At 42.1% G+C, this 22,342-nt stretch overlaps 2 protein-coding genes across 4 annotated transcripts; both read right to left on the bottom strand.

The window, feature by feature from the left end:
• Nucleotides 1-413: 413 nt before the first annotated feature.
• Nucleotides 414-5,537, bottom strand: LOC106583184 (caveolin-2). Of its 3 annotated transcripts, XM_082967488.1 has the most exons (5): nt 5,164-5,529; nt 4,170-4,430; nt 3,796-3,896; nt 1,178-1,324; nt 414-1,006 (listed from the first exon to the last, which is right to left on the bottom strand). In XM_082967488.1, exons 2-5 carry the CDS (start codon nt 4,340-4,342, stop codon nt 936-938), a joined length of 492 nt encoding a protein of 163 aa, XP_082823614.1. In that variant the 5' UTR covers nt 4,343-4,430; nt 5,164-5,529; the 3' UTR covers nt 414-935. The 3 variants fall into 3 exon arrangements, 1 of the variants encoding a protein (XP_082823614.1); XR_014382171.1 differs by lacking the exon at nt 3,796-3,896 and having other exon boundaries at nt 414-1,324; nt 5,164-5,537; XR_014382172.1 differs by lacking the exons at nt 3,796-3,896; nt 4,170-4,430 and having other exon boundaries at nt 414-1,324; nt 5,164-5,537.
• Nucleotides 5,538-12,564: 7,027 nt separating this feature from the next.
• On the bottom strand, nt 12,565-22,309 carry LOC106583185 (putative G-protein coupled receptor). The gene is made up of 2 exons (XM_014167086.3): nt 21,920-22,309; nt 12,565-19,671 (listed from the first exon to the last, which is right to left on the bottom strand). The coding sequence occupies exon 2, from the start codon at nt 19,567-19,569 to the stop codon at nt 18,274-18,276; it is 1,296 nt and encodes a 431-aa protein (XP_014022561.1). The 5' UTR covers nt 19,570-19,671; nt 21,920-22,309; the 3' UTR covers nt 12,565-18,273.
• Between the last annotated feature and the right edge of the window lie 33 nt (nt 22,310-22,342).

Raw genomic sequence — 22,342 nt, 5'->3', positions numbered from 1 at the left:
GCTGACATTGAAAATGTTACAGTTAACAAGCTGTCAGTGACATATTATACAACTTCCTTTATGTCTATTAACAAATTCTATGGGCTGTACAGCGAGCAATTAGAATAAAAAATAAAATGACGTTTTCATTTATGAGTCAAGCCTCACTGGTGGGAGAACACTGTGCAGTGTGTCACTGTCTCAATACGTCCACTATAAAGTATTTCATTGACCTATGGCATATAGCTGGACAGCACATAGTAGTGAGTCAGTGCCAATGTATTTTGGCAAGACTAGTTACTGTAAAACGTAATAATAATGTTCATAAATAATCATCAATAAAATATGAATAGATACTACTAATAAAAGTGCTGCTGATTGAGGTAACCACTGTTTATTTCACAGTGGTATAAGTTGATCATGCTGAGACAGGGTGATGCTGAAAGTTTTTATTAAAAAGATAGGCAAGGAAGCAATGAGGGATGTACAGGACACGACAATTCCACCTTGATATTCCAGATATAATGGATATAGGCTATATGCCCTTTTAGATTAAGTATTGAGAATAACTGTATATGTTTGTAAATATACAGTTCGTTTTGAAATGGGATTATAAGGGAATCAAACCTTTAATTATTATTATTATTTACATTTAAATGTTTTAATGTACCTAAATGGTTGGTGCTGTATTTTAAAGATAGCTTCCACAACACTACAGTGGCAATTCCATTGCAAAACCAGACAAAATAATACAATAAAAAAAATACAATTCAACACAGTTGAATCAATGTATGATTATGTATGTCTCTGTAGCAATCACCCTTTATGATATTGTCTCTAAGTATTCGACTTAAAGTCAACTCAAAACAGTTTGTGTGCAAAAGAAAATCAGAGTATTGGCAAAATCCCTTTGCACTCTCTGTTTAGACTCCTCTACACTATGAAGTACGAAGTATCTATCTCGCAAGGAGAGTGTTGGCGGTGTTGACTTTACTGGAACAGCTGATGTCATCAAAGCCTGTTTTATCTGCAGAGGAGAATGTCCTTGTGAGTCTCAGGGCAAGACAGAACAGAACAAGTGGAACCATAGAACATCTGGAAAACCAGGGAATTCATTCAATTTTCCTAGAATTTTGCAACCCTAGTTAGTAGTAGCTGATTTCATTGACAAATCAAAATCAATATTAAATTATAGTACTTTGGAGACAAGAAATTGGGTGTTTTATCCCATGGCTCCCGTCAACCCAGGCACATCCATCTTCTACCAGGGAAAGAGCATGCTCAAACTCGTCATTGTACTGTAGGTGATAGATGCTAGGGATCCACCTCTTTGATGGCATGCATTCTGTATGAAGAAAGCAAGAGCATGTCATTGACTTCGCATAAGCCTTTATTATTATTTGTATTATTTATCATCCTTAAAAGATCAACTAACTCACCAGTGCATTTTGTATCTATTCTGTATTATAAGCCCGCACAAATAATCTCTACTTCTTATGGACATCATGAGTTTAAGTGGTATTTTAAAGTGGGTATTATAAAGTGGGTATTTTAAAGTGGGCATTATAAAGTGGGTATTATAAAGTGGGTATTTTAAAGTGGGTATTATAAAGTGGGTATTTTAAAGTGGGTATTATAAAGTGGGTATTTTAAAGTGGGTATTATAAAGTGGGTATTATAAAGTGGGTATTATAAAGTGGGTATTTTAAAGTGGGTATTATAAAGTGGATATTATAAAGTGGGTATTTTAAAGTGGGTATTATAAAGTGGGTATTATAAAGTGGGTATTGTAATGTGGGTATTGTAAAGTGGGTATTTTAAAGTGGGTATTATAAAGTGGGTATTTTAAAGTGGGTATTATAAAGTGGGTATTATAAAGTGGGTATTATAAAGTGGGTATTATGGCCTCGAGATGGGAAAACTGGGTCCATAAACCAACAGAACCACAGTGACTCTCGACCCCTCCTGTCTCAGCCTCCAGTATTTATGCTGCAAAAGTTTATGTCGGGGGGCTCGGGTCAGTCTGTTATATCTGGAGTATTTCTCCTGTCTTATCCGGTGTAGCACTTATCTGTATAGCACTTTGTGACATCGGCTGATGTAAAAAGGGCCTTATAAATACATTTGATTGAAATACAAATGTTTTGATTAACTAGTTAAAGATGAGTAAGCAGATTTGACCTCCTAATATGAAAAATAAACGTATACACTATATACCACTACCAATATGTCCCATAGTAGAACAGAAACAATTTTGGTCCCTCTCACATGCATATTATGTTGAGATGATGACACCAATGCACAAAAAATTATTTAAACTGGGATCTTTCATGATTTACAGTGTCAGCTCTGTCTAACTGCTTACATACCCCTATAAAACGCAATACTCTCTCAAAATAAATGTATCATCTGATTTAGGATTCCTTACAGTTGTCATGATCAGTCATTTCATCCTATATTTACTTGTTGCATAAACAAGACCATAGATACATTATGATGATATGGAAAAGAGGGAGGAAGGAGAGGAGGAAAAAGAAGCGTTAGCTAAGCAAGCAACAGTAATAGCAGTGTATCACTATTGTAAGCCTGTTGCAATTTATCTCCATCAACAGACTGCTGTCTAGTAGAATGCTACAAATACTGTATTGAGTCAACTGAAGTGTTTCTTTAGGGAAGAGCAGTGGCTTGATCATGTTCCCTGTACCAGTTCCCTTTGGGCAGAGAGACAGAGAGTGGGAGAGATGGAAATAGGGGGTAGGAGAGAGGAAAGGGGAGTGGTGGAATGGGATCAGAGTGTGGTCTGGGGTCTGGTGGGCTGGGGGTCGAGGCACGGAGAAGGAGGAGGGACAGAAATAGATCCCTGATTGCCACGGAGGGCATGCCTGTGTCTCCTGTGTGTGTCAATGCTGTAAACTGCAGTGGGTCCTGACTGACAGACTGAGACAGACAGACAGACAGATGGCACCCCCACAGATAGACCTCATGGGAGTGAAATTGATTGTCTAAGACTCCTAGATGTTTTGACATTGATGTTGACTTCTTTACTGAACAGTACGGTCCACCAGACAACTTAAAAGGGTTTCTTACAATCCCAGAGAAGTTGAAGAATGTATCCCTGTGGTATAGGCAAGGTTCACTGCAATTTCCATTGAAAATGAACTGTATCACAAAAATAGTTGCTTCATAAGTTTGGCCCTTTCCCCTGCTGTATCTTTGCACAGCTCTTAGCTCCAGAAAATGGTAGTGTATGCATGCTAAGGGTCAGAAATACCAATGATTAGTACGGTAGAGTGCATTAACATCTCACAACAGCTGTGCAGTGCTTTTAAAGTTTACATAATTTGAATTGCTGGGGCAGCTATAATTGCCTAAGTCTATTTAGGCTCCAGAGACAAGTCAGTAGCTCCTTCTGTTTTATCAAGCTATGGTTTAGAGATGAAACTGACTCCAATGAACCAATAATAGTTCTAAATTTGTATTTTGTACTAAAATAAAAACATAAATTATATCATTTTTAGATACTGTGTAATATAATTTAACAGATTTACTAAATAAATATGACAAGTTCTACTTTTCAAAATTCGTCCTTTGCAGAGTAAAGGTTGCAAAGTAGTTTTTTCTTTGAGAATAAGACATGACTGCAAACAACCAGTGCCAATGTAGTGTGCTTCAGCCCAGCCCACTCCCTCCACCCTCCCTCCCTCCTTCCCTCCACCCTCCCTCCACCATCCCTCCACACTCCCATAGAAGGTGGCAAAGCCCAACATCAGTCCCTGGCTAGTCGGACGTTGATGCTACCACAGCACTTTCCCATACTCTTAAAGAAGGGAGTGATGGCGATGTTTAACAAACTACTCCACACGGTCTGAACCCAGTGCATGTTGATCAGGAAGAGCTGCATACAGGGCATGATCAGCCTGGGGATGGATGGACGGACAGACAGACAGACAGACAGACAGACAGACAGACAGACAGACAGACAGACAGACAGACAGACAGACAGACAGACAGACAGACAGACAGACAGACAGACAGATTGAGCATTAACAGGCCAGTGCAATATCTTTTAAAGCAAGTTTATACTATACACAATGCACTGAAACAACAGGCGCATCATTCAACTCCATCAAGCACCAACTGAAGACATTGAATGGACCACATCAGAGGAGGTCAAAGGTGAGAGGACCCACCAGATGTGTAGGCAGCTGAGGACAGCGAAGAGGATCCCTGCTACCAGAGAGACGGGCACAGCCAGGAGGAGGGAGATGAGCCGGTAGCACCAGAGACGGGACACTTCAAACAGGGCGTGGCTCCACAGCCACACCTTATCGAAGCTCCGCACCGAGGGGGGCTCGGCTATCATGTCCTCAAACGTCACCCCAGGAGACACAGAGTACAATCAGGGCATGGCCTGGTGGGAGCTCTCTTTAGAATGGGACTTTAGTGAAGTTCTATGTATAGGGATGGTCAGAATAAGGAGGTTGGGAGGTTCTCAAATACTTTTTATTTTTTATTTATTTAATGTGATGCAGAGAAGCCACAGACATGAACTTAATCACACTCACTGCAATAACCACATTACAATGGGACTGAATCATTACTTATAATATGGTCACGGTGCGAGATGAAAAACAAAGTTTAGTTCAAACTGTGTCCACATGAGGTCAGCATCGCTCAGCACACCAGTTTTCAACATCAGATTCCACTTTGTTGGATGCCAGATCTCCCTCTCTATTGCCTTCAGATGTATGTCCAGTCTACCATTAAAGTTATGGGGTTTGAGATACATGAGTGCTCATCTCAATAAAATCCTAGCCAGTTAATCCATACCACTGAACATTGTATGCATTGTATAGACATTATCTAACAAGTTTACCATTAAAGGCTCATGTCGTACTGAGAGCTCTATTTAGGTAACCCAAATCCTTCCCTATCTCAACCATAACATTTCCAGAGGATCTCAGAACATCAATACGTGATTATACTGTCTCTCTCTCTTATATCATCCCTGTGTTTTAACCTCCCCTTCCCCTATCTGGAAGTCAACAGACAGGGGATGTGTGGTATGTGGAGTATTTGCAAGCACACGCAGTGCTTTTATCTCCCACAGAGTGCTCTCTGTCTGTATAAACCTTCACTTTAACTCGCTGTTTACCGGGCTGTGCAGCCGTGTGTGTCAGTTACCTTTAGACACTTGTTGACTCCCCTTGGGTCCCTGTCCTTCACCAGAGGCCTGGTGTAACTGTGGATAGAGATGGAGAGTGAAACAGAGTCATCCTCCTGGGCTGGTTCCTCTGCCTCTACCTCGACTACTTCCTCCAGTAGTCCCTCTGCTGTGTATCTGTCTGGAGGAATCCCCAGGGGTGGGACCCACAGAGGAGTCTCCTGCTCCACTATGTCCTCCAGGTCTAGCCTGGTCTTGGCTGGCGTATGTCCCGTGGCCATGGTGTGTGTGTCTCAGAGGCATGCACCTTCACTGGGCTGGGACAGAGGATGAAGGCGGGGGTCGCTCTGGAGGTTGACCACCATAGACCAATCCTACTCCTCTCACCCCAGCAGCCCAGTCGCTGACACCCCAGTGGGACATAGTGGACTGGTGACTGCGTCTGTGCATACTCCCTCAATGTGGAATTCCCAAATTGGCTTTCACAGGCCCATAACGTATGACATTCTACAACTGACAGGTCAAATGAAGGAGCTAATTTTGACCTGTGTGAGAACTTTCCTAAAGTAGGAGCTGTCCTCCACATTGTAATTGACAGAGTAAAATGAGCGAATTATATAAAAAAAATATCTGAGGCACACGTGTTGATTTGAGTCCATTGATAACACTGTGCTAATTACAATGATGTTGGTAATGCTGCTTCGTCCTGTAAAACATATTTTGCCGTATTTTAAGACACAAAATACATAGTGAGACAATGATATACACTATATATATACAAAAGTATGGGGACACCCCTTCAAATTAGTGGATTTGACTATTTCAGCCACACCCATTGCTGACAAGTATATAAAATCGAGCACACAGCCATGCAATATCCATAGAAAAACATTGGCAGTAGAATGGCCTTACTGAAGAGCTCAGTTACTTTCAACGTGGCACCATCATAGGATGCCACCTTTCCAACAAGTCAGTTTGTCAAATTTCTGCACTGCTAGAGCTGCCCCGGTCAACTGTAAGTGCTGTTATTGTGAAGTGGAAAAGTCAAGGAACTACAACGGCTCAGCCGCAAAGTGGTAGGCCACACAAGCTCACAGAACGGGACCGCCAAGTGCTGAAGCGCATAAAAATCGTCTGTACTCAGTGGCAACACTCACTTCCGAGTTCCATACTACCTCTGGAAGCAACATCAGCACAAAAACTGTTTGTCGGAAGCTTCATAAAATGGGTTGTCATGGCCGAGCAGCCGCACACAAGCCTAAGATCACCATGCGCAATGCCAAGTGATGGCTGGAGTGGTGTAAAGCTCACCGCCATTTGACTCTGGAGCAGGGGAAAAGCATTCACTGGAGTGATTAATTATGCTTCACCATCTGGCAGTCTGAAGGAAGAATCTGGGATTGGCGGATGCCAGGAGAACGCTACCTTCCCCAATGCATAGTGCCAACTGTAAAGGTTGGTGGAGGAGAAATAATGGTCTGGGGTTGTTTTTCATGGTTCGGGCTAGGCCCCTTAGTTCCAGTGAAGGGAAATCTTAACGCTACAGCATACAATGACATTCTAGATGATTCTGTGCTTCAAACTTGGTGGCAACAGTTTGGGGAAGGCCCTTTCTTTTTCAGCATGACAATGCCCCTGTGCACAAAGTGAGGTCCATACAAAAATGGTTTGTCAAGTTCGTTGTGGAAGAACTTGACTGGCCTGCACAGAGCCCTGACCTCAGCCCCATCGAACACCTTTGGGATGAATTGGAATGTAGACTGCGAGCCAGGTCTAATCGCGTGGTGTGTGGTGTGGGGGCTGTGCTTTGTGGTGTGGGGCTGTGCTTTGGCAAAGTGGGTGGGGTTATATCCTGCCTGTTTGGCCCTGTCCGGGGGTTTCATCGGATGGGGCCACGGTGTCTCCTGACCCCTCCTATAGTGGGTATTATAAAGTGGGTATTATAAAGTGGGTATTTTAAAGTGGGTATTATAAAGTGGGTATTATAAAGTGGGTATTAAAAAGTGGGTATTAAAAAGTGGGTATTATAAAGTGGGTATTATAAAGTGGGTATTTTAAAGTGGGTATTTTAAAGTGGGTATTATAAAGTGGGTATTATAAAGTGGGTATTATAAAGTGGGTATTATAAAGTGGGTATTTTAAAGTGGGTATTATAAAGTGGGTATTAAAAAGTGGGTATTAGAAAGTGGGTATTTTAAAGTGGGTATTATAAAGTGGGTATTATAAAGTGGGTATTTTAAAGTGGGTATTATAAAGTGGGTATTAAAAAGTGGGTATTATAAAGTGGGTATTATAAAGTGGGTATTTTAAAGTGGGTATTATAAAGTGGGTATTATAAAGTGGGTATTATAAAGTGGGTATTTTAAAGTGGGTATTATAAAGTGGGTATTAAAAAGTGGGTATTAGAAAGTGGGTATTTTAAAGTGGGTATTATAAAGTGGGTATTATAAAGTGGGTATTATAAAGTGGGTATTATAAAGTGGGTATTATAAAGTGGGTATTTTAAAGTGGGTATTATAAAGTGGGTATTATAAAGTGGGTATTATAAAGTGGGTATTTTAAAGTGGGTATTATAAAGTGGGTATTTTAAAGTGGGTATTTTAAAGTGGGTATTATAAAGTAGGTATTTTAAAGTGGGTATTATAAAGTGGGTATTATAAAGTGGGTATTATGGCCTCGAGATGGGAAAACTGGGTCCATAAACTCAACAGAACCACAGTGACTCTCAACCCCTCCTGTCTCAGCCTCCAGTATTTATGCTGCAAAAGCTTATGTCGGGGGGCTAGGGTCAGTCTGTTACATCTGGAGTATTTCTCTTGTCTTATCCGGTGTCCTGTGTGAATTTAAATATTCTCTCTCTAATTCTCTCTTTCTCTCTTTCTTTCTTTCTTTCTCTCTCTCGGAGGACCTGAGCCCTAGGACCATGCCTCAGGACTACCTGGCATGATGACTCCCTGCTGTCCCCAGGCCACCTGGCCGTGCTGCTGCTCCAGTTTCAACTGTTCTGCCTGCGGCTATGGAACCCTGACCTGTTCACCGGACGTGCTACCTGTCCCAGACCTGCTGTCCCAGACCTGCTGAAACCCTGACCTGTTCACCGGACGTGCTACCTGTCCCAGACCTGCTGTCCCAGACCTGCTGGAACCCTGACCTGTTCACCGGACGTTCTACCTGTCCCAGACCTGCTGTTTTCAACTCTCTAGAGACAGCAGGAGCGGTAGAGATACTCTCAAAGATCAGCTATGAAAAAGCCAACTGACACTTACTCTTGAGTTGCTGACTTGTTGCACCCTCTACAACTACTATGATTATTATTATTTGACCCTGCTGGTCATCTATGAACATTTTAACATGTTGGCCATGTTCTGTTATAATCTCCACCCAGCACAGCCAGAAGAGGACTGGCCACCCCTCATAGCCTGGTTCCTCTCTAGGTTTCTTCCTAGGTTTTGGCCTTTCTAGGGAGTTTTTCCTTGCCACCGTGCTTCTACACCTGCATTGCTTGCTGTTTGGGGTTTTAGGCTGGGTTTCTGTACAGCTCCTTGAGATATCAGCTGATGTAAGAAGGGCTATATAAATACATTTCATTTGATTTGATCGCCCAACATCGGTGCCCGGCCTCACTAATGCTCTTGTGGCTGAATGGAAGCAAGTCCCTGCAGCAATGTTCCAACATTTAATGTAAAGCCCTCCCAGAAGAGTGGAGGCTGTTATAGCAGCAAAGGGGGACCAACTTCATATTAATGCCTATGATTTTGGAATGAGATGTTCATTGAGCAGGTGTCCACATACTTTTGGTCATCTAGTGTATCGCAGGGCATATACAAGTGTCAGACATTGAATTGCTTCAATAGATCCACACCCAGCATGATTCACATGGATGTGATGTGATTTTGTTGTCATCGCCTGGTTGAACAGCACAGGAGACGGAGCTGACGCAGTATGCCCTTCAGTCTGCAGACATGGAGAGCCAGCAAGCAGCCTGTTCAAAGCCTTGTAATAGAGCCATTGAAAGTGAGATAGAACGTTTGTCTTTATAGCGCTCTCTGCTGGCCAAGACTTTGTACTCTGCATTTGTCTATTTAGAAGCCTATGAAACATTATTGCCAAACATGCAGGGTGAATTAGAATTAGTTTCCTCACACATCTTTGTCTGCTGTACTGTACCACTACCCATTGCTGCTTATTGCAGACTTGAGTCAAAGTGTAGATAAATATACAGACAACAATCATCATCAAATAAGCTTCGACTTGGTGATATAGTGTACTGAATGGAGTGTCTTGATGGGTGGATTGGTTTTACAGCAGCCATTCTGGGGTAGGGTTTTGAGACTGGATGGGATGATTGATGTGTGGTGAAATCATGGTGATGGAGTGTACCAGGCATCTTGGTGGGTGAGCCGCACAGACAGAGATAGAGATGTGCCTGCTCTTTATCACACAACAGAAATTATGTAGCGTAACTCAAGCCACCGTGGCTTTGTTAATCTGTCATATCATATACAGTGCCTTCATAAAGTATTCATACCCCTTGACTTATTCCACATTTAGTCGAGTTACAGCCTGAATTCAAAATATATATATTTTTTAAATGTCACCTATCTACACACAATAACACATAATGACAAAGTGAAACAAGCTTTTCAGAAATGTTGCAAATGTATTGAAAATTAAATATAGAAATATCTAATTTACATAAGTATTCACACCCGAGTCAATACTTTGTAGAAGCACCTTTGGCAGCGATTACAGCTGTGAGTCTTTCTGGGTAAGTCTCTAAGAGCTTTCCACACCTGGATTGTGCAACATTTGCCAATTATTCCTTTCAGAATTCTTCAACCTCTGTCAAATTGGTTGTTGATCATTGCTAGACAACCATTTTCAGGTCTTTTCATAGATTTTCAAGTAAATTTAAGTCAAAACTGTAACTCCGCCATTCAGGAACATTTACTGTCTTCTTGGTAAGCAACTCCAGTGTAGATTTGGCCGATTTGTGTTTCAGATTATTGTCCTGCTGAAAGGTGAATTCATCTCCCAGTGTCTGGTGGAAAGTAGACTGAAACAGGTTTTCCTCTAGGATTTCATAATTTTTTTATCTTTAAAAACTACCCAGTCCTTAACCATTACAAGCATACCCATAACATGATGCAGCCACCACTATGACTGAAAATATGGAGAGTTGTACTCAGCAATGTGTTGTATTGTATTTGCTCCAAACATTACACTTTGTATTCAGGAATAAAAGTTCATTGCTTTGCCACATTTTTTGCAGTTTTACTTTAGTGCTTTTTTGCAAACAGGATGCATGCTTTGGAATATTTTTATTCTGTACAGGCTTCCTTCTTTTCAGTCTGTCAATTAGGTTAGTATTGTGGAGTAACTACAATGTTGTTGATCCATCCTCAGTTTTCTCCTATCACAGCAATTAACTTCTCTGGCCTCAGTGGGACGTGACCGTCCCACACTATTCAACAGCCAGTGAAATATCATGGCGCGAAATACAAAATAGCAAAAATATCATAATTTCAATTTCTCAAACATACGACTATTTTACACCATTTTAAAGATACACTTCTCCTTAATGTAACCACATTGTCCGATTTCAAAAAGGCTTTACAGCGAAAGCAAAACATTAGATTATGTTAGGAGAGTACATAGACAAAAATAACAACACAGCCATTTTCCAAGCAAGGATATATGTCACAAAAACCCAAAACACAGCTAAATGAAGCACTAACCTTTGACGATCTTCATCAGATGACACTCCTAGGACATCATGTTATACAATACATGTATGTCTTGTTCGATAAAGTTCATATTTATATCCAAAAACAGCATTTTACATTGGCTCGTGATGTTCAGAAAATGTATTCCCACCAAAATGGACAGTGAATGTGCACATCAATTTACAAAAATACTCATCATAAACGTTGACAAAATATATAACAATTATTTAAAGAATTATAGATAGACTACTCCTGGATGCAACCGCTGTGTCAGATTTTAAAATAGCTTTACGGAGAAAGCACATTTTTCAATATTCTGAGTACAGACCTCAGCCATCACAGCAAGCTATACAGACACCCGCCAAGTTCGGGGTCACTTAACTCAGAATTAGTATTATTAATATTCTCTTACCTTTGCTGATCTTCGTCAGAATGCACTCCCAGGACTGCTACTTCCACAAGAAATGTTGTTTTTGTTCGAAATAATCCATATTTATGTCCAAATACCATTTTGTTTGTGCGTTCAGAGCACTATCCAAAGGCATAACGCGCGAGTGCGGTACCAAAGACGAAAAGTCAAAATGTTCCATTACCGTTCTTAGAAGCATGTCAAATGTTGTTTAAAATAAATCTTTATGGTATTTTTAACGTAAAAATTTGCTAATATTCCAACCAGACAATAGCATATTCATTCAAGAAGAAAAAGAAGGAACGGCGCTCGCGGGATCGCGCATATCCAATCCCTTTGTCCCCAGGCAGTCCACTGATTGACTGAGCTACTATTATCTGCCCAGTGACAGGAGAATGCTGAAAGAACTTTCTGAAGGCTGTTGACAGCCAATGGAAGCCTTAGGAAGTGCAACATGACCCCACAGACACTGTAGTTTCGGTAGAGATTCAAAAGAAGAACTACAATTCTCAGACTTTCCTGGTTGGATTTTTCTCAGGTTTTTGCCAGCCATATGAGTTCTGTTATACTCACAGACATCATTCAAACCGTTTTAGAAACTTCAGAGTATTTTCTATCCAAATCTAATAATATGCATATTCTAGTTTCTGGGCCAGAGTAGTAACAAGTTTAATTTGGGTACGTTTTTCATCCGGCCATGAAAATACTGCCCCCTATACTTTAAGAAGTTAAACTATAACTTTTTTCAAGTCACCATTGGCCTCATGGTGAAATCCCTGAAATCCCGGAGTGCCCTTCCACTCCGGTAACTGAGTTAGGAAGGACGCCTGTATATGTGTAAAGACTGGGTGTATTGATACGCCATCCAAAGTGTAATTAATAACTTCACCATGCTCAAAAGTATATTCAATGTCTGCTTCTTTTTTTACCCATCTACCAATAGGTACCCTTCTTTGCGAAACATTGGAAAACCTCCCTGGTCTTTGTGGTTGAATCTGTGTCTGAAATTCATTGCTCAACTGAGGGATCTTACAGATAATTGTATGTGAGGGGTACAGAGATGAGGTAGTCATTCAAAAATCATGTTAAACACCATTATTGCATACAGAGTGAGTCCCTGCAATTTGTTATGTGACTTGTTAAGCACATTTTTATTCCTGAAGTTATTTAGGCTTGCCATAACAAAGAAGTTGAGTACTTATTGAATCAAGACATTTCAGCTTTTATTTTGTATCAATTTGTAAACATTAAAAAAAAAAAATAATACACTTTGACATTATGGGGTATTGTGTGTAAGCCAGTGACACATTATTATATATTTTTAATCAATTTTAAATTCAGACTAACACAACAAAATGTGGAAAAAGTCAATGGGTGTGAATACTTTCTGAAAGCACTGTAATCAAGTAATGTGTGGATAGAAACATTGAATTATACAACTACTAAGCTAGCAGGCAGCCCTTTGTGGCCCTCACCTTTGCCAGACACTACTCTATGTTATCTTTGTAGATCATCAGAGAGAGGGGCTTTGGGCCAGGACCTCCAGCTGACTACAGGTTCAAATAGACAACTCTGTCTGAATTTGCTCTTAGCACATTACCCCCTACCAGTTTTGGCACAGTGGATTCCCAGGGTGCTTTAAGGGGAACATCTGCTTTATCCAACCTTTAGACCCATTAGTAGATCTCCAGTGTGTGTGTCTGATCCCCGGATGCATCGGACTGGCATTTTAAAAGACATTTCAATAAATAATGTACATAAAGGTAGATAGACTCAGCGAAATGACATTGCCACAAGCAGCACCGCAGATATTGAGATGAGTGAGATGAAAGACTACACTCTCAAACCGTCGTACACAGTATCTTCGCATGTGCACGGGTTCACTTCACGTTGGTACAGTGTGGTAGCCAGGCCACCAAAACAGCGGAGAAGTTGTGCCTCGCAATCAACACTCTTAGTTGTTCCGGAAATTGACCTACTATGCTGTTTACTTAATGCATCTATGTCATATCGCTGAGTCTACCTTTAAATAAATAATTTAAACATGTTTTAACGGATGAAATACACTACATGACCAAAAGTATGCGGACACTTGCTCGTCGAACATCTCATTCCAAAATCATGGGCACCAATATGGAGTTTGTTGCCCTGTTGCTGCTATAACAGCCCCCACTCTTCTGGGAAGGCTTTCCACTAGGTGTTGGAACATTTCTGCGGGGATTTGCTTCAATTCAGCCACAAGAGCATTAGTGAGATCGGGCACTGATGTTGGGCAATTAGGCCTGGCTCACAGTCTGCGTTCCAATTCATCCCAAAGGTGTTCGATGAGGCTGAGGTCAGGGCTCTGTGCAGGCCAGTCAAGTTCTTCCACACCGATCTCGACAAACCATTTCTGTATGGACCTCACTTTGTGCACAGGGGCATTGTCATGCTGAAACAGGAAAGGGCCTTCCCCAGGCTGTTGCCACAAAGTTGGAAGCACAGAATCGTCTAGAATGTCATTGTATGCTGTAGAGTTAAGATTTCCCTAGCCCGAAACATGAAAAATAGCCCCAGACCATTATTCCTCATCCACCAAACTTTACAGTTGGCATTATGCAGTGGGGCAGGTAGCGTTCTCCTGGCATCCGCCAATCCCAGATTAGTCTGTCGGACTGCCAGACGGTGACGTGTGATTCATCAGAGAATACATTTCCACTGCTCCAGAATCCAATAGCTGCGAGCTTTACACCACTCCAGCCGACGCTTGGCATTGCACATGATGATCTTAGGATTCTGTGCGGCTGCTCGGCCATGGAAACCCATTTTGTGAATGTCCCGATGAACAGTTATTGTGCTGACGTTGCTTCCAGAGGCAGTTTGGAACTCTGTAGTAAGTGTTGCAACTGAGGACAGACCATTTTTACACACTACGCGCTTCAGCACTCGGCGGCCCGTTCTGTGAGCTTGTGTGGCCTACCACCTCGGCTGAGCCGTTGTTGCTCCTAGATGTTTCCACTTCACAATAACAGCACTTATAGTTGGGCGGAGAAGCTCTAGCAGGGCAGAAATTTGACGAACTGACTTGTTGGAAAGGTGGCATCTTATGATGTTTCCAAGTTGAAAGTTACTGAGCTCTTCAGTAAGGCCATTCTACTGCCAATGTTTGTCTATGGAGATTGCATGGCCGTGTGCTCGATTTTATACACCTGTCAGCAACGGGTGTCACTGAAATAGCCGAATCCACTAATTTTAAGGGGTGAAGATCAAACCACATTTTATGAGTAATCAATGCAGAAATCCAGGTAATTCCAGAGGGTTCAAAAACTTTTTCTTGCAACTGTATTTGAACCCAGGTCTGGTGTGTGTGTTTGAGAATCTACCTCCCTGTTCTTACTAACTCATGGATCGGTCATACAACGCAGGTTACATAACAATACGCAAATACACCTGTTCTATGGCGATGCTATGTGCCATTATTTGCTGGGAAGAATCCACCCTGAGCCCCAATCCAGATTAAGAGCAGTCATAAAATGAGTGTCATCACTCCTAGAGCGTTAACGTCACTAAGTAATGATTTCCATTGGACATTCACTATCTCTTTCTCACTGGAACTGTGCCACTATATGTAGTCAGGTAGATTCAATCACTGAGAAGTCTCATGCTGGCCTATCCTTTTTCACTGGCTTTATTCAGATGATAATAAGCTCTGTCTCTCTGTATGTCTGTAGCTATAGGCTGTGGGTAATGAGACCCACAGCCTATGTAATGTGAAGAGCAGGTTCAGGCCTCTCTCTCTTTCGCTCTATGCTCTCCCAAACTGGATCAAAAGCCTAGCATCCAGCACTGCAGCACTGCATCCAGCATTGTTGCTATGTGTCCCTGCCTACTGCCTCACTGCATTTCCATGGCGACAGGCACAGACGACATTTAAGGCATCCCTCAGATTCATGGTGGATGGTTCCATTTCTAAATCTCCATGTTGCTTTTTTGATGTTTTATACTAGTTTTGCCTTTTATCCCTTGCATTGATATGTACTTGCACATGACATATAGTTTTTCACTGTAAGATGGTTTTAATTATTGTAATTATTAGAAAAGATAAATCCATTGTTGTTACTCTTGTAATTATGCTTTATTTAAATAATGTGTTAATGAGAGAAAGTAAATTAGAAGCTTTACATTCCCGCTGTACAATTTTATAATAGGAAAGTATTCCAATACCTTTTTTCCTGTTCATTGGAAACATGAGTAAACACGTCCATAAATGTTATTTCAGAATATAAACTGAGCAAAAAAAGAAACTTCCTTTTTTCAGGACACTGTCTTTCAAAGTTAATTCGTAAAAATCCAAATAACTTCACAGATCTTCATTGTAAAGGGTTTAAACACTGTTTCCCATGCTTGTTCAATGAACCATAAACAATTAATGAACATGCACCTGTGGAACAGTCGTTAAGACACTAACAGCTTACATACGGTAGGCAATTAATGTCACAGTTGAAAACTTAGGACACTAAAGAGGCCTTTCTACTGACTCTGAAAAACACAGGGTCCCTGCTCATCTGCGTGAACGTGCCTTTGGCATGCTGGAAGGTTGGCATGAGGACAGCAGATGTGGCCAGGGCAATAAATTGCCATGTCCGTACTGTGAGATGCCTAAGACAGCGCTACAGGGAGACAGGAAGGACACCTGATCGTCCTCGCAGTGGCAGACCACGTGTACCAACACCTGCACAGGATCGGTACATCCGAATATCACACCTGCAGGACAGGTACAGGATGGCAACAACAACTGTCCGAGTGTAATGGAAATTATATGATTAAAGGTTTGACTAAATGATTTCACTCAGAAACCATATAACCTGTTGAAATGTATTAGAAATTATAAGGCTATAATAAGGTGTTAAAGACTATAATCCAATGCTGTGTGTGAGTAGATTTTTAAGACTAGGACACTGTTACTACTTCAAAATGTGCAGGGCAGAGTTGATAAGACGACCTTGGGAAAGGAACAGGAGAAGAGGCCTCCCTAAGTTAGGGAGAGAAACAACTGCCTGAGAACGGCTTAGCTGGCAGGAGATTAGAAGACAGGTTGCAAGGTTTGATAATGAATGTATGTGTACTGTGGAAAAATACAGCCGCTTAAAGCGGGGTGGAGTTCTCTACTGATGCGAGTTCATTTGGGTGTGTGTGGTAATATAAAAAGCTGTGTGCATTGTATGGATTTTAGAGCTCTCGTAAATAAACGTTCTGACCATTGTTAGCTGGGTCTCAGTCTGTTTCTTTCAACCAGAACCTTACACTTTCTGGTATACAAACTGAGTAGTTAAATTGAAGTTCGGTTTAAGAACATTGATAACTTAATTCCCGTAACACCGAGTTAAACCAGGAACGCATAATCCCTCCATCAGTGCTCAGAGTGTCCGCAATAGGCTGAGAGAGGCTGGACTGAGGGCTTGTAGGCCTGTTGTAAGGCAGGTCCTCACCAGACATCAATGGCGACAACGTCGCCTATGGGCACAAACCCACCGTCGCTGGACCAAACAGGACTGGCAAAAAGTACTCTTCACTGACGAGTCGCGGGTTTGTTTCACCAGGGGTGATGGCCGGATTTGCATTTATCGTCGAAGGAATGAGCATTACACCGAGGCCTGTACTCTGGAGCGGGATTGATTTGGAGGTGGATGGTCCGTCATGGTCTGAGGCGGTGTGTCACAGCATCATCGGACTGAGCTTGTTGTCATTGCAGGCAATCTCAACGCTGTGTGTCACAGGGAAGACATCCTCCTCCCTTATGTTGTACTCTTCCTGCAGGCTCATCCTGACATCCTTGCTCATCCTGGCATGACAATGCCACCAGCCATACTGCTCGTCTGGAACCTGTTGGATCGGCGGGTGAGGGCTAGGGCCATTCCCCCCAGAAATGTCCGGGAACTTGCAGGTGCATTGGTGGAAGAGTGGGGTAACATCTCACAGCAAGAACTGGCAAATCTGGTGCAGTCCATGAGGAGGAGATGCACTGCAGTACTTAATGCAGCTGGTGGCCACACCAGATACTGACTGTTACTTTTGATTTTGACCCCCCCTTTGTTCAGGGACATATTATTAAATTTCTGTTAGTCACATGTGTGTGGAACTTGTTCAGTTTATGTCTCAGTTGTTGAATCTTGTTATGTTCATACAAATATATACAAATGTTGAGTTTGCTGAAAATAAACGCAGTTGACAGTGAGAGGATGTTTCTTTTTTTGCTGAGATTATGATTCATACAACATTATATAAAACAAGCATACATTTTAACCCCCTAAGGTCGATGTCCGCGCCCCTGTGTAAATCTAATTGTAATAATAAAAAAATCCCCATAAAAATCTGTCAATTTAAGCTAGAGATGTGTTTTTGGGGGAAATGGATGCCTCTCAGTCCACCACATCTGCCTATATCACAATTCTGCATCTGTGGTGAAAGAACTAGAGTGGTGTTCGTCAGACCACGAGACAATCCCGAAAATCGGTCTGCTCACAAAATCATCTGTAGCGTACCAACGGTTTGGCCTACAAACTATGGAAAGATGAGACTCTAACGAACATGATGGTGAGGCCACACGAAACTCATCTGAAGGTCCCTTGCTACCAGTTGAAACAATGAATGGAAGTATATATGGAGACTGTTTAACATAATGTTTCGGTTTAGGCCTGTCATGAAACAATGGTAAAGTCAATTAAATTCTGTCACAATAATTTCTTATTTCACATTAAAACACTGGTCTTGTGTTGGAGACCTTACCTGAATGAATCCCATACCAATAAATAATGGACACCTACTCAGAGGCATATTAGGTACAGCTTATGAGTACAGGATTGAGTTTTTACCAACCACATGATCTGACCTGAAAAACCTCAGGGCCCTATAGTTTTCCTGGTCAGGACACATAATCAGGAAAAACTCAGGGTGAGAGTACAGAGAGCTGTCATATTAACAGTCCAAATTGAAGTGTGTTGTCCACTGTCCTTTGTTTAGCCATGCTCCTCTGGTATCTGGCCAGGTATTCTGACCCCCTGGTCCAGAGTGTTCCTGGGGCTGGAGTTGGTGCAGCTGGAGCGCTTGTCGGCCGTGCTGCTGCTTCTCTGAATGAACTGGAGGAAGTTCTCCTGAAAGGAGCCCTCATGGCTGGAGGCCACCAGCTCCACTGGCCCGGAGGAGCAGCAGCGCCGGAACTTGACCAACTCCTCCCTGATCTGCCTGTTGAGAAGGCCATAAAAGAAAGGGTTGACAGCGAAGGAGGAGTAGGCAAGCCAGGTGACGGCCTCCTCCACGTCCCCAGGACTCTGCAGGGACGATCTGAAGGACAAGTGCAGGTGGAAGGAGAAGTAAGGCAGCCAGCAGAGCAGGAACTGGCTCACAATGACCACCAGGGTGAGGGCAGCCTTACCCCCGCTGAATGCCCTCTCAGGGGACAGTCTCTGGGGCAGGCTGCGGGTGGTGGTGATGATGGTGGTCTGGCTGTTGATGGAGTCAGAACGGTTGGCACGTTTGGCTGGGTTGGACGAGGCCCAGGTTGTGGTCGCGGGTGCGTGCTGCAGGGCAGCCGAGCGCGCCACCTTGTACACGTTACAGTAGACAGCGAAGATGACAATGGCAGGTAACAGGAAACACACCACGCTGAAGAGCACGGCGAACACCTTCCTCAACCGACTGTGGCTCCAGTGGAGGGAGCAGTGGTTGGCAGCAATGGAGCTGTGGGCCCCGTAGGCAGGCCAACCAAACAGGGTGACCAGGGCCAGAAGGATGGACTTGACCCATATGAGGAGCATTATGCTGATGGCTAGATTGATGCTCATCTTCACCTCGTAGCGCATGGGATGGACGATGTAGTAGTAGCGCTCCACACTGATGGCGGTGATGGTGAGGATGGAGGCACAGATGAGGAACACGTTGAGGAAGATGTAGACCTGGCACTCCAACACCGTGAACACCACAGTGCCAAAGAAGGGTGAGTTGGATATGATGCCCAGGGGCATGAGGAGGATGGCACACAGCAGGTCCACTGCACACAGGTGGCACACAAAGGCAAACCTCTTCAGGTGTGGGGCGCGGGCGATGGCCACCATGACTCCAGTGTTGGCCAATAGGGCGATGAGATTAAGGGTCACCATTGCAAACAGCCCAATCAGATCTTTAATCTGAGACTGGGAGCTGGTGACCACTCCCACCTCTGCAGGGACTGTGGGGTTGGGTCCCCATAGACCGGTTGTGAGGTTGTCCCCTGTGCGATTAGGAATAGAGGCCAGCATCGGACCAGATTTCTCCATATTTCACAGAAGAGTAGTCAGAGGCATCACTACAGCAGCAGGCCCCATTGCAATGTTTACTTTCTTCTCTTTTCACGTACTTGTCATCATGTTGGATATGTCCTGTTAAGGAGACAAAAACACAATTTAAACATTTACTGTATAGGAGCTTGAAATGTCATGCTGATGCAGCTTAACATATGGTTTGCTCCTACGGTACATAGTGCTTTGATGCCTAGTAATCTTTTTCTATTAAATCAGTCTTCATCCCTGTCATGTGAGGGACACCCAAACTGATTTATTCCATTTCAGAAGGCCCTGGAGACCCCATTGTATTGACAAAAAATATGTTCTACATTAAATAACCCTTTAAGCCTTCAAAGACATTCTGTCTGACAGGCTCTTGAGAAAAAAATATTCTACAAGTTGAATCTTCATGACGTCTTTGCTCTGCCTTGCTCACACAGAAGAGGATGAGAGGGTAATAAAAACAAACATTTAGGGTAAAATAAGAGTAAAAATAGCTGTGTTTATGAGACAAGATTGTAATTGGATCGCAATTGTATATCATGAAATTAGGGGGTAAAATACAAAATGAAATCCAAAATGAAATCACCCAAATGAAATCCAGCCAAGAAGCATTGGAGTCAACATGGGCTAGCATCCCTGTGGAACGCTTTTGACACCTTGTAAAGTCCATGCCTAACCCTAACCCTTAATGTTATGTACACTCAGTGTATAATCTAATATAGTAATGAAGTTAGAATAAAAATAAAACAAAGCAAATGAATTTGTAAAATGTTGGATATTATTTACATTTCTACAGCATTATAGTCATAAGAGGATGGCCTGAGCGCTCTCTATTTCACTGCCTGGAGGTTATCTGACAAGCCAAACTACCAGATCACATGGACCTAAAACCAAGACAGCTAAAGAAATGAGAATACACATACATTTTCACTATTTTGATAAGAAAAACAGATGCATAAGTTGATTCTGAATTAGAAAAAAACTGTTTTAGTTCAGATAAAGTACTTCCCACTGGGCAAAAACTGATTGAATCAATGTTGTTTACATGTCATTTCAAAACCTCAATAATGTGATGAAGTTGAACCAACTTGGAAAAATTATTAGATTTCCAAACAGTTATAAACATGAGGGCATTTTGTATTTTCTTCAGCTAACTTTTAAGCTAAATATAATGACATGGTGAATAATTTTTTTAAATTTCATGTTGAATTCATGTTAGTTGAATTTAAATCAAAACTAGACGAACTTGCGTCTATGCCCAGTGGGTTACTACAGTTTGTCTAAAACATATAGTCCTTACTCCTTGCTACATGGTGTCAGCATTGCATGGATTTGGGGAACACGAAGTAGGTAACAGCAAAGGGCACATTAGATACGGTGTGGTGCACGGGGCCAATGGATGGATTGTGGTGCTTTTCCTACTTTCTCTTCAAACATTGAGCAACAACAACCTTTCACTCACAGAAGAAAGCAAAACAACTTTTGACTTTGATTCATAAGCCCAGTATTAGTCCCTTTAATTCATGTCCTGGTCCTTTCCATCTTTAGAAAGGTGTATTTTCTACAGACAGGAGAAAAAGTATAACACTTAAAAATAATATGTTTTGCACTGAAGGACCAATGACTTCTGTTAAATGGTGCTATATTTGAGAGGTCACATGAGTCACCCATGCTTGTCCCTCCAATGTACCCCTCACTGCCCCCACCCCACTTCCTGTCCTTCTCTGAGCCCACCCCTTCCCTCTCCCCCAGCCATTTCAGCTCGAGCTGTCCCTGCACAGCTACTGTCAACTGGGTAACCCACTGAGATGAGTCAGTATAATATCCTTCAATGTTAATATATTAAAAGTATTTTCTTAAAATTTACATTTTGTATTTAGGATGTAGCTAAAGATAGCTTTAGAGGCAAATGTTTTGTAAGGCTGTGTATTATGAATGATAATAGATGGGATATAAAAACATTGTTAAATTTCCATTCAGGAAATTACCATATACTATTCTACTCAAAAGATTAAGTAATTTCTTAAGAGCACATAGACATAGTGAACACTGGAGATATACTGTACATTACCTTGTATTTGAAACACATGCACCTGAACTAGAAAACCCACTCCCCAAAAAACAATGACTCTTAAAATAGCTTGTTGCCTCAACTTTCAGCTCATCTATGATTATCTGATGAAACATTCAAGTGATTTCACTCTATGTAAAAATGCACAGTGCATCTCCAACAGAATGTACACCTGTTAGCTATGCCCCCTGTTGAAGATACATTTTATGGATTTGTGAACTTGTGAACTGAGTCAAAATAAGTAGAATGATAAGAAGTCTTGTAACCTACCCATATGAGATTATGATATGTCCAGTCCAATTCAAAGAGAGCAGGATTTTATGATTCCTCCTTTCTGGATATCCCAGGTGTTGTTTTAGTTTAGGAGAACTCAGTTAAGCAGATCCAGACCTGAACGGGTCCACATAGACCAGTTACACTGGGTATTTCCACTGGATGAGCAGGACAAGCTCCACACTGCTGAGGATAGAGTTAGCCAATGGGTTTTCCGGAGGTTTTGAAGTCTCTGGTATAGGTGTAGAGGGAATCTCCCTGGTCCAGACCAGGCTGTGATCACAGAGGGACACTAGTGTGTGAGCAGGTGTGTAGAGGGTGATCACTTCACTTCACTCAGGATGGTGTCTAAGTCCCTGACAGATGTGAGGATGCGCTTTCCATCCCTCCTCCTCCTCTCTATCACTGTGGAAGGCAGTG

Source organism: Salmo salar, chromosome 22 (assembly GCF_965601325.2).
Source record: "Salmo salar chromosome 22, fSalSal1, whole genome shotgun sequence".
NCBI classification, from domain to species: domain Eukaryota; kingdom Metazoa; phylum Chordata; class Actinopteri; order Salmoniformes; family Salmonidae; genus Salmo; species Salmo salar.
Note: the sequence above shows the minus strand (reverse complement) of the source record. Positions and strands in the feature narration are given on the sequence as shown.

What these genes read in the sequence shown, in the direction of transcription:
- LOC106583184 (XM_082967488.1), bottom strand. Translation starts at nt 4,342, where the DNA reads ATGATAGCCGAGCCCCCCTCGGTGCGGAGCTTCGATAAGGTGTGGCTG. An exon ending in CATCACTCCCTTCTTTAAGA is followed by an intron (nt 1,325 to 3,795) that starts GTATGGGAAAGT and finishes TTCTTCATACAG; the next exon opens with AATGCATGCCATCAAAGAGG. An exon ending in CCCAATTTCTTGTCTCCAAA is followed by an intron (nt 1,007 to 1,177) that starts GTACTATAATTT and finishes TCTCCTCTGCAG; the next exon opens with ATAAAACAGGCTTTGATGAC.
- LOC106583185 (XM_014167086.3), bottom strand. Translation starts at nt 19,569, where the DNA reads ATGGAGAAATCTGGTCCGATGCTGGCCTCTATTCCTAATCGCACAGGG.